A 12,778-nucleotide genomic window follows, 5' to 3' on the forward strand; every position below is an offset into this window, starting at 1 on the left:
AACTAGCAATCACAACACTGTCATTTGCACTCCCAAACTGAATGAATAATGAATCACCAAAGAATCTTATTCTCCACATTTACCCAACTGAGGGAAATAAGGCAGCTACTTCCTAAATCTCCTGTGCAGGGCACATTTCCTAACAACCTATTTAAAAGCCTTTATTCTGCTTGTTCTTTCTGCCCATTTCCTTTTTCTAGGATTATTCTGAGATCCATCATTTCAGCTATTAGCACTAATCCTTAGCCTAAAGTTTTTGTCATCCTCTTCATGGATGTCCTCTCATCCAACAAAGAAATACTGAAACCTCTTGCAACAGAAGCAAAAAAAAATTTCAGAACTTCATGTAAATTTTTAGTCGATGCCAGATCCAAAAGGATGACCACTCTTAAAGAGCATTTCTCTTTCTCATCAATCAACTGCTTCTGTAGATCAGATCCAAGGCATTGACTATGGAGGAGTAACATTTTCCACAGTGACATTTTACTTTCCAAACAGGTTGGTGTTTCTTAGCTGTGTTGATGTTGACATTTGTAAATTTTTACAGCTTTGATATGATGCCCTGAATCCTTCAGCAAATCAAATGTTTACTTTTAAATGTTCCCATCTCTCCAAAGAGAAAGAGACATAAGATGAGCCAGGTGGGAGCTCCTGGCAGGGAGATGAGATGCTGCAATAGGCTGTGTGGCAAGGAAAGCTCCACCTATCTCAAATTACTTTTGCTGCCTCATGGTTTGTTTCTGTTCATGCAAGAACTGATATCCTCTTATAACATGTGAAGTCTTAATAAATTATGCCAATAGTAAAATAAAATAAAAAATAAAAAAATGCAAGTCTAACAACAGGTAAAGCCTGAGACAAAAACCTGTAGGTACAAGATTGCTCAAAGACAATATGCTACAACACAAACAAATGTTCAGAAAGCTTTTCCCTTCCCTCAGTCAAAAACAAGTATTTGTCATCTCAGACATGATTCCACTAAAAATCACACAATTTCATGATTCCTGTAAGGAAAAAAGGTGTATAAGCTTCATCACGCTGCATTAAAAAAGAGCAGTATTTGTATGGGGGTGTATGTACATACATATTATATATATTAACAATATATATTAATGCCAGGAGCAATCAACTACTATGGAAGAAATAGATCCTGTACAAACTACCCAAAGAAATGAGATTTTAATTCCTGAATGATGGCAGTTCACGTGCTGACTTGCTTTAATCTCAGAAACAAGTGACAAGAAGCATCAGAACTCTGTGGCCCCATATTCCTTGGAATCCACATGCACATATAATTAGAAGACCATCTGTTCACAAAATTCAACCACCCAAGGTAGCTGGTACCTGATCATTTGATAAGAAGGATCCAAAAAGTCCCTCAAGTCAATGTCAAGCCTGCTGTCTCATGTGGAAGGCTGCATCTGTGAAATGTTTTAGGCACTGCAAGACTCTTCAGTGAAGTGCCTCTCCTCCACAGGGCTGCTCAGGAGAACTCGATGACACTGTGTGTGTTGGCCAGGAAAAAAAGCATTTGATACAGATACCAGCAAGGCTTAATTTTGGACTACCATTTATCACTTGCTTGTTTTTCCAAAGCTAGGCTGTTACCCTGCTTCTCTCTCCAGCCCACTGAAGCAGGGGAAGGGGGAGGAGAAGGGAAGAAGCAGGAGGGGGTACCAGTGCAGAAACAGAAATACATAATAGAACCTGATTACAGCACAGATATAGAGGAACAGGCATTAAACAAAGCACCTCAAAGTAAAATTGATTTTTCACCCCTCTGCTACATTTGTAAAGTATTGAAAAATACCTTTTTACTGAACAGCTGATCTCCATCCCGTCCTTCCTCCCTCAATAAAAAAAGTGTATTTTGTGTTACATCTTCAAAAATTCAGAAAGTCATCACTCCATGACCTGATATTATTTTGCATGCTTGCAATGAACTGCCTGAGACGATCAGAAATCTTCACACTGCCTTCAAATTCCTTTTGATGTTGTGAAATCAAATTCTGGGAGAACCTAACTGCCTCCAACCAGTTGCTCACCCTTGTTGGTTTATACTATTTACTTTCCAAAATGGTGGTAACAATCATGAGATTTTAAAAGCAGTCCTTACCAGGAATTGCATGCAGCACAGAGCAGCAAGGACTGCATTTTTCCCTCTATTTTAAGGGGATCCTGGACCAGTAGCTCCCACCCAAGGAAGAGCAAAAGCAGCCCACTGCTCACACACCTTAATCATTTAAATAGCAACGTGAATAAGAAGTAGTATAAATTAATTATAAAACCTTGTACACAGCTCAACAAACAGCTTAAAAGCAACAAGCATCAAGCTCTTTAGGTTTGCTGATGATTGTACATCATTTAGCATTCCAGTTTACAAATGAAGTTGCTAAATTTAAACTGAAGAAGGCAGGCACATGGTATTTATTCCTGTAACTGTACTGAAGTTTAACTCCACTGATTTCTAAAGCAATGATCACTAGAAAAAGCCATAATGGTGTTCTGTGCCAGTATTTTGGCATCTGATCATGCTCATTTTGGGGAGCACACATGAAATACAAGACTATGTTATGCTTTTGGGAGGTTGGGTGTTCTTTTTTTGATTGGTTTGTTTTGGGGTTTGGGTTGAGGGTTTTTTTTGGGGGAGGGAGGGGTGTTTGTTTGGAGTGCTGTGAGTTATTTTTTCTTTCAAGAATACAATCTCCTTCCTGGGGTGAATCTGTAAGAAAGCTTTCTTAATGGAGGTCAACTGATAAAAATTTGGAATATCATGAGATCTCTTCAAATACTCCAATATTGATAGAAGGTCCTTCCTTTCTTTGCTTTATGGTTTAAATGTCAATACAGCCTTCACAATTGCAAAACATGATGTATATTGGAATGCCTCAATTTCCCCCAAACAGTACAGAAATTTTTAGTGTTTAATCCAAGGTTTGCAACAGGAAAAAAAATAAAGTTTTCTCAGGATAATTAAAGGAAAACAGACTATTTAGAATTCTTTGGAAGCAAAAATCATACTAAATCAAGGCGGGCTTTTTTTGGGATTTACTAAGATGGGAGTTCCAACTGCACTTTGCAAAACCTTGAGTTGCAATGTGCTTCTCAAGGCTGCCAATAGAACCAAACACCCCCTTCCTGCTTCACAGTCCGAGGTGCTGCTACTGCAAGCACTAAGCAATCACTTAGCCAGAACAACCAGTATCACCACAGAAGGAAACCAAATACACTTTGTCCTTATATTTTTTCCACTACAGATGGTGACTCTGACCTTTCCAAGAGAGCCAATATCAATCTGAAAATGCTATGCAAAAACGTAATTATGCAGACCTTGAGGGTTATGAAACAACGTTTTGCTGAAAAGATTTTCTTTTCAAGGTCTACTGATTGTTATCTTCAGACAAAAAATGGAGATATAATTATGATCCACTACATTTATCAGATGCAGCCATTTTTCCATGTGTTCAACAGATTATGTCAAAAATTATACAGAAAAATGACAAAGCATTATCCATTCAAGGAAAAAAAAAAGTGTAATCCTCAATAGCTATGTTACCTGCTGGCAAGCAGTTGTAATCTGATTTCTGTCGAGGATCTCAAATCACCACAAATCACTACTGAAAACATTGCTGTTTCATTGTGTCCCCTGAACACGAGTATATACAGAAAATGTATTTAAAGAATTCTGTACTGGAACATCTAGAGCACTACCAAGTTCATTCTCTTATTCCCCTCCTGCCAGTTGAGCCTAAGGTGTCATTTCACAATGTTTTTTTCTTCAATTACTAGTTTGGACAGCTGGCTTGGTGTGTTGGATAGCTCTTCACCAGTTATCCAACACTACTTTCAGAGTACAGAAATGTCCCCTCTAAACTCTTTTGGTCTCTAGCTTTTCTCTCAGAGTATACATATATACAAATATTTATCATTAAGTACAGAAGTTCCTCTGTCTTACTAATGTCTTAAGAATTAAAGGGACTGTTATGAGTATCCCAGAAATCTACTTTGCTGAAAAAAAACCCCAGTTCTTTCCAATTAACAGTTCTGTCATGGTGGCACACTCTGCTGGCCATCTTCGTATCTCTGAGGCTTCCTAGTATCACCAAACTGAAAAGAGTTTTTAAAAAGCTCTATTTCAGATTTTGGTCCTGGAGGCATACCTGAAAGATGGATGTAAGACCAGCACAACTACAGTCTTTTTTCCACGGCCTGGCAGTTCCACCTAAAGTGCTCCTCTCCTTTCTTCTCAAATCAATACCAGGCAGAGTAAGGCAACACATGAGAGTGGTGGATTTGGCACTGGAAAGCTGTAACATCAGCAGAAAACATCTGTAATGGAGGAGCACCTCTGCACTATTGCCATCATCTACCACTGCTGACTGCTCACTGGGTGACTAAGAAAGAGGAAGCCTTACACAGTTTCAAGCTACCTAGTTCATACTTTAGAAAGCAACAACCAACACTTAAGGGAAAAAATTACTAACTCAGACACCATAAATGCAACAATGCTGAAAGGAATGATGGCTTCTAGAGAAATACAGCATTACAGATAAGACTTTCCAGGAATATAAACACTAAATGGTGAAATAACACACTGCCACCCTAGGCAGTTAGGAGTTTAATATCAGACTCAATACATACTAGAGAAAGAATTATAGCAGAAAGAGTCTGCTCTAAGTTCTGCAGAATTTAAAGTAATTCCTGCTCCAGCTTAACAGCAAAAATAAGCAGTTAAACTACTAAGTTCAACAGCACCACTGACGTCATCTGTTTTATTCCAAGCTGCTTTTAAGTTGCTACTATTCCCCTTATATGTTTAATGGATCAAGTAGACAGCAGCTGTTCAGCCTATGCTACAGCTCAAAGCAACCCAAGGTATTAGATCCTACCTCAACAGGAATCACGGGACAAAAGGAGCCTTGGGGAATACAGATAACCACAAAATGTCTAGTTTTATTTCCTTGCAGAATTGAAAGACAGAAGACAGGCTGTTTTCTTGGGTGATCACATGACAATTTCTGAGGTTGTTACAAAGTGCTGCAACTTCATAAATGCTTCAGATACCAAGCACACTTGAGGAGGTAGTTTTGACTTATTCTGAAAGAGAACTGAATTAAAACTTCATGCTGCAGCTGGGGAAAGACAGAAGGAACCTTAAAGCTGGTAGAATTCTAGAGAGCCAACAGGCATCTGCCATTGAAGGAACTATTTAAATACAATACTCTGGGATAAAGAGAATGCCTTTAAGCAATGCCTATGGAACCATATACTGCACAATTAAACATCCAGAATGGAAGAAAGCTTAGTGTTTCTATCAACTAATAACCAACTCGGGAATGCAGCTACTAACAGAATGACACAGAACTAAGACACATCAAATTTTTAATACGTAATTGAAAAAAATTAAACCAATGAAGAAGTGAGAATCAATCTGATTTTCAGAGAGAGAATGTACTCTTTAGAAGCTCAGCCAGTCACATAACAGCAATATATTTAAGAGGTTAACACATGGACAACTACATTTCTGAAAGTAAGACACTCATTATACACTACTAAGAAATGGAAAATACTTCTGACTCTGGAGAAGAATGCTGGTGAAATGCTGGAATACATCCATCACAATAAAGTACAATGTTCTTCAAGTGCTTACCCCAAGCCAGGTGAAAGTCCTTTCAGAAATATTTTCTTGGTTAAACTCTCTGACTCAGGCATCCAAAATCTCTACCCACAAGAAGACCACAGAAATGCATCAAAGGAAAAAGAATTTTTCAGCAGTACCACACTATTTTAGTTGAAACATAAATCTGATCTTAAAAGTAGATCAGTCGAATGTGGGAAATTTCAATGCAGGGCATTGGGCATCAAATCTGCATTGCACTACTTATTTTAAGGCACAACCACCTTGCCATAAGCAAGTTTCAACTGAGAGGAATTCCTCTGTCCTTGATTTTCACATCACCCCACCACTGCCCAGTTTATAGGCAAATTATTTCTACCATGGTGCAAAACATCTTCACTGTCTTTCCTTTTCTGGCTTCTGATGAAGAGGTTTCCAGGGAAACTTCAGACCATACACACTAAAAAGAAGTTATTTTTCAATTCAGAAAAATACAGCTCCCACTAAAGCATGCTGAGGAAAGTGACACCATGCTAAACCAAACTCTTGTTTACTGGTTTCATCAATTCCTCCTTGAATATGCATAGGTTTGCATAACTGAGCAATCATTTGCACTCTCCTCTGGGCTTCTTGCAAAGAATGATTGGTTAGCTCATCCACACTGCACTGAGAACTGTCGTGCACTTCCAAGAATCTACAGGAATACTTTCCATGCTTAGTTTAGAGCTCTTCAAAGTGAGCTTTCAATGACATTCCCCATTTACGAAAAGAAAGGATTTTCTGTCTCTTCAGGATAAGTAACAAAGGATGAAAATAAAGCTCCACTCCCCAGTTGTAGCATTTGCTCAGAGCAGCTGATGAATCCAGCTGTGCTGCACCACAACTGGGGAAAAGACCACATCTGGGCAAGACTGCAGGACTGCCACCCATGTGAGAGCTACAGAGAGCATGTGCCTGGCATTCTCAGGATAATATCCAAAATATCCCTCCCACCTACTGCCCTCAGAGCACAACCAAAAGGCTGTGACTGCCTCAGGACAGGTAGCATGCTCTTTAATCTCCCCACTCGTCCTCTGAGCTTTACTGAACCCAGAAAATTCCCTGGAAATCAATAAGCAATATATTTATTTGTATATGTTCCCAAGAAGCAGGAAAGAAAACTCAAGACACAGGTGAGTTTACTCACAGAAGGCTGAGGTAGCAATCAACCAGGACTCTCATTTTCAGGTCCTTTTAACAACCCCCAAACCCAAGGGGCAATTCAATCACTCAAGCTGAGGCGACAAGAACAGCAATACAATCAGGGACAATCAAGTGTAGAAGAATATAGAGCCATGACCACAGGAAAGAGATTGAGATGACTATCAGATAATGGCATGAGTCAGCAAACATCTTGGCTCCATGAGCTTGAGTCAATTTTTAACAGTACACCTGACCTGAGATAAACTTCATAAAAAAGCACAAGCACTGCTTGTGCAAGAAGTCTTTTTTAAAAGTGATGTGCTGAAATACTCATAATTAAGTCTAAAACTCCAACTCCTGCAATTATACTGGAACTCATTTTAAAAGGAGGCTGAGGAGGTAATGAAGATATTTTCTGGTCCCCCAGCAGATCTGGGAAATTCTTTGTTCAGAGTCTAAACAGAGAAGTCTGTTTAATTACAGAAAATCCTATTAAACTGATCTTCCACATGATGGGCTGAAGTGACCAACTCCAAAAGGCTATAGAAGACACTATGAATTCAGAATTTAATTAGAACACACTGTTAGCTAACTATAATCTATTAATTAGCATTCCTAGTTTTTACAGCTCAATGCAATAATACCTCTTTACTTTTAAATTGCACCCTTCTTACTTTTGGACCAAAGTTATACAATTCTACCAGTGTGGTAGTAATTACAGGGATTGCCTAGAGAACAGCAGCCTAGAAATATCTGTAAATGTTTAATTAGGGGATAAAGAAACACAAAGAAAAAAAAACTAAGATGGAGAAATCACTGTTTTCTAATGTATTCATATTTAGTAATTGCTTAATCCAGTTTAAACCATGTATTCGTGGCACTTTCCTTGCAAGATTTCCAAAGCATTCTCAAATGTCAAAACTGATTTCAGAAAAAATGTTATTATATTCCAAGATAGTCTTTTCAATATGAAAACATGGCCAAAAATGTGAAGAATTTTAGAATTAAAAGACTTACCTGCAACTGAAATACAAAGAACACCAGAAAAGTTGAGTGATTGGTATCCCAGATATTTGTTATCCTGCTACTGCACCATTATAACTAAAATTTTCATTGCATTCCTGCTTCTAAAGAAATCTTACCTTTACAAAAAAAATTATTTAACTTCAGGTTTTCTGCATTTCAAGATGACATAAGTAAATGAAGACAAAGTGTCACACACCTTAACAAGTCTCATGCTTAGATATTTATCATTTGGTAAGAATACAGCTATAAAGCTAAATGACAAGTTCATGAAATAATTTCATACTATCTCAGGAAAAGCAACTTATTTTCTTCAAGTCATGCTCTTTAAAAAGTTAAAAGAAAACTGCAGACAGGTTCAGTGTAGTAGACTAATCACTTACCCAAAGTAATTTACTATTTCAGACAGGCTACCTGGAAGTATAACAAGCACTACCAGCACTACCCTTTTCCTTCAGCACTTCCCTCTCTCCTTCACCTTCTAAAGCAATCTTACAAAAAGCATTGCCCAAAATAGCAACTATACCTTAAAAGCTCCAGGGTCACGGCCACATGTGAATTATGGGGAACTTCCATTAAATGTGCTCGGATACTTAAAAAGCTCAACAGGGAAAGCAATTTTGTCATGATGAAAGAGGACTTACATTTCAGGGAACTTCTGGAGTTGGACACAGGGTCTGTTTTCCATAAGAAGAGTGATTTTTATTTTTTTTTACCTGACAGTCCAGAGAGGTGCTGAACTCACATCTGGCCAGAAACAACTGAATAGCAGGACACTCATTCAAAGGCAAATATTTACTTCAGGACTAAGGTAGGAAGGAGGTCTAGGTGGGAGAACTTTAAGAAAGCTTTTAATCAGTAGAACTAACTACAAAGAGACCTCAATTTTAACCAACCTCTCTATTTTATTTTAATTTGGAGATGCTTTTAAGATGCACAAGACTAAAGACCTAGACACCTGAGAATCTCTGTTCTTCTACCTATTCTCTAACTGGCCAGACCACTACAAAAAAACTGTAGGGTGCTTTAGGATAGTTGCATAACAAGATATGCACAGTTTATGACAAAAGAATTGCAGGCATATATTAAACAGTGTTATTTAAAAGCAGCCAAAAACACAATTTATATCTGTTTGTGAAAACTGCAGGTCTGGAGGTTTTAGCTCCAAATACCAGTGAGTATAACCTTGTTTTTAATGGCACTCTGTCCACATTTGGCAACAGTTCAGTTATACTGGGGCTCAGCAGTTAGTAAATTCTGCATCTCAGAGAAGTTTCAAGAGGTAAACAACAGAGAAATATTAATTATGAACAGAATAAATACTTCCAAAAGGAAACCGAGTGGTTACAATCAGTCCTAGGGGAAAAAAAAAAAAATCACATGACACCCAAGGAAAAATGAGCACTCAAGGTAGTTTACAAGTCTGACAAGAAACATCTAAAAACAGGCTTGCAAGTTGAAAACACATCTTACCCACATCAACTACCCAAGAAAAGCACCAGTGTAATTTATCTGCTTAAGTGTAACATGCAAATCTATTCAAGTCATTTAATCACGCTACCACACCAACACAGCAGTGACATCAGATGACAAACCTGGTTTTCTTCTTGCAAAACTCTATATTGCTCCTTCCAAATGGTGATTTTTGAAGCTTCATCCTTCCTCAGAGCTCTCTCCTTTTTGAGCTCAGGACTCCAGAAGGTCTTGATGCTGTTCATGGAAGAACTCAGCTTGCTTTCCTTCACCTCCACATCCTTGCGGAGCAGATCGTTTTCCCTCAGCACCTCCTTGAGCTGTGTCTGCAGGTCCATGATGGTGTTATCCCTGGCCTGGCGCAGCGAGTGAGGCACAGTGGATGCCATGCTCACCGGGGGGAGATGGTGCTCTCCGAACGCGATGGTGTCGCTGGCAACTCCGCTGGTGGCGATGTTGGGGCTGCTGCCCATGGCAGTCATGCGAACACCGTAAGGCAGCCGCCCCCCCGAGCGGCCCAACGTCATGGTGCTCTTCGGGGTGTCCGCACCCACGTTCTCGTGGTCACTTAGGTACATAGGGCCAGACGTGGCATAGGCAGCATTTAAGGACTGAATGTTTTCCATAGAAAGGGTTTTCCCACTGCCACCCCCAGTACTGCTCCCCGAGCTGCCTCCCGTGCTGTTGGTTCTCCGGTGGCCCAGGCGAGGCGAGCGCGGCAGGCGCGGGGAGCGCCCCGGGCTCTGCGTGCTGGGCTCCACCTTGCCCACTGAACGAGCACTTCCATACATGGTGAAGCTGGTGGTGTGAGGCAATCAGATAGGCAAAAATAAAAAAATCAGGAATGAGAGAATTCCTGGTAAGCTCTTCAATGGTTAGAAGTCAACTTAAGGCCAATCACAAGTTGTAACAGATCCGGTTGTCCATCTCTGAAGTCATGTGCTCACGATGTTCATACCTGCATCAATAAGAATAACACATGAAAATCTACATCAATAAAAAGAACACATTAAATACCTGGTTTATCACCAAATGTTTGTCCCATATTAGATTATATTCTACTATATTTAGTATTTTTAAATTTCTCCTAATAAAAAACCAATGTCTTATTTAAACTCTTATATTTAAACCTTCTATTCTTGCTTTTCTATTGTTATATTATCACACTAAAGCGGGAAGGAAAAGAGAATCCATCAATCTTCAAGCCAAAATTTTGTTGGCCATGACAGAGCCCTTCAGATGTCATCTAAGCTTTCTTCCTATTTATAACTGGCCCTAATGCTTTACCCCTTATCTGAGTAAGAGAGAATCAAAATTTTAAAGCCACTCAGTATATCCTTCCTTCAAGCACTGCCAGCTTCCACAGGACACAGCTTCTAAACCCTTGTGCTGTGAAATCACCCTGCAAATGGGAAGGCAGGACAGACTGAAATGATTCTGACCATGATCTCAACCAGCAGGTTCCCTAGCACAGCTGTCAGCCCCACTTCAAATGCAGAAGTCAGAACCAAAACTAAGAATAATCATGCAATCATTACTGACCACACAACTTAAGCAAGCACAGATGCAAATCTAAAAGAGGAGTCATGACCAAGCAATGAGACCAACAAGGTTAAGATGAACAGGAGAATCACAGATCCACTGAAAACTGGTTCTAGATTCTTGTTTTCTCTCAAACGAAATATAACTTAAATATTTGTTCAGGTTAAGAAAAGATTTTGATTGAAATATACTTCTCATTAGCCAGCTTAGATTAATTCCATTAAATAATATTTCACAACAGCAGGGAACTCTTAAAACACAGAACAGTACGACATCATCCTGCTGCTATTCCTTCGCCCCTCTGCTTTTTCTTTAAATAAAGACTCTAGTGGCATATGCAATAGAATTCCTTATTTTTGCAGTGCAATATGCTGCTGTTGTACAAGTGCTGGCAGGAAACTCTTTAGCACAGGGACCCTGGGCTGGGATCACAATTAATAGCCAAGATCTAGCAGAGAAGCAAGAACTAGAGCACTGTAAAACTTACTCCACTATACAGTTCTCACTTTTTTCCTCCACTGTCTTTTTCCAGTGTAAATCATTTCATGTTACTGCTGGGCTCAACTGAAATCAAAAGTAGAACACTGAAACATTCCTGATCTCATCAGATGAAAGAATACTAGCCAGTGTCCAAAGAGCAGCAGCATCTAATATTTCTCAACACTTGCCTTTCACACCAGCTTTCATTTACCTGCCCTTCTGCTCAGAAGTCAGGCTTGCCAGATATTAGAAATACATTTCTCCAAGCCAGCATGTTTGTGAGATAATCCCTGGGCAAACAGGTTAAAGATTAGGTTTAAAACAGTGATACATTTACAAAAGAAATTGTAGAAACAGTACAAGCGGGTGGAAGGAAGAGACCAAAACCTAATATTGCAAAAAAAACTGGAAAAGGATAGAAAGAAGAAAATAAAATCCAGAAAGATAGAAAAAAATGCTCTTTCGGAATGAGTTGGTATAGGAAAAGATACAAGAAATAGTTTCAAAATGTTTAGCTAAACCTTGAACTTTAAATGGCAAGCAAGGCCAGGGTAAGCCAGCATTTTGTCAATTCCACACAATTGCATAGAACATACAAGAGCATGAGGAATTATACAAAGCTTATGGAAATTGATGCTGCTTTGTGAGCAGTTCTCAAGATGTTCAAGTGCTCGCTCTGGTTTTTTTAAATGACAAGAAAAGCTAGCAAAAATATTGCTACAGAATATTTTAGAGCACATATGTAAAGAAGAACCAGCCAAGGAAAAACAGCCACCAGCATTAACTGAAATTATCTGCCAAAGCAACACCTACATATGTATTTTTTTTAATACAAGTTATATTTCTTCTATTTCAACTACACATCCTTATGCAAAACAGGACAGAAATATAAACTATGCAACAAAGTCTACAGTGTTCCCCTGAAGTTGCTTCAATAAGCAAGACACTGTGCCCCAGATCTGGAAGAAAAACACTTCTTCCAAACAGAAAGGCTATTTCAGACTAGCCTCACTGTTTGAGATAACAAAATGCTAAAATTGCTGCTGTGACACCACTTGAGCACTCCAAACAAGTCAGATATGATTCCTTAGACACAGCATAAAGTACATTCCACCAAGAGCTTGCATTCATTAGGATTCTCTTGAAAATTAATCCAAATCACAGCACTTAATTCATTTGCTAAAAACTCACCACGGTAAATCAGGGCAAACACTCATTAACAGCTTTAGATGAGTTTAACTTGAACCAAAGATTAGACTGTTTCAGTTAAAGGACTTCACCCCAAAAGCACCAAGTTCAAAAGCTGCTGAAGTCCATCGTTGTTGCACACAGAAGTATCACCTGATAAAGTCCTTACCAATACACCAGATGAGCTCTAAAGTTTTTAAACCATTTCTGAAGAGTTCCTCACCCTCAACATGGAAAATCTGCCACGGAGAACTGTCTTCTCCTTGCATTAGC

At 39.0% G+C, this 12,778-nt stretch overlaps 1 protein-coding gene across 10 annotated transcripts in view; it reads right to left on the minus strand.

The window, feature by feature from the left end:
- Positions 1-12,778, minus strand: part of ERC1 (ELKS/RAB6-interacting/CAST family member 1) — a 275,197-nt gene that overhangs the window by 254,708 nt on the left and 7,711 nt on the right. For all 10 annotated transcript variants that reach the window (XM_088164633.1, XM_014869999.2, XM_088164632.1 and 7 more), the window contains exon 2: positions 9,418-10,253. In XM_088164633.1, the coding sequence (XP_088020759.1) occupies positions 9,418-10,086 (669 nt within the window). In that variant the 5' untranslated portion in view covers positions 10,087-10,253. The remainder of the gene's footprint in view (positions 1-9,417; positions 10,254-12,778) is intronic.

The sequence above is a fragment of the Sturnus vulgaris genome, chromosome 5 (assembly GCF_052056855.1).
Source record: "Sturnus vulgaris isolate bStuVul1 chromosome 5, bStuVul1.hap1, whole genome shotgun sequence".
NCBI classification, from domain to species: domain Eukaryota; kingdom Metazoa; phylum Chordata; class Aves; order Passeriformes; family Sturnidae; genus Sturnus; species Sturnus vulgaris.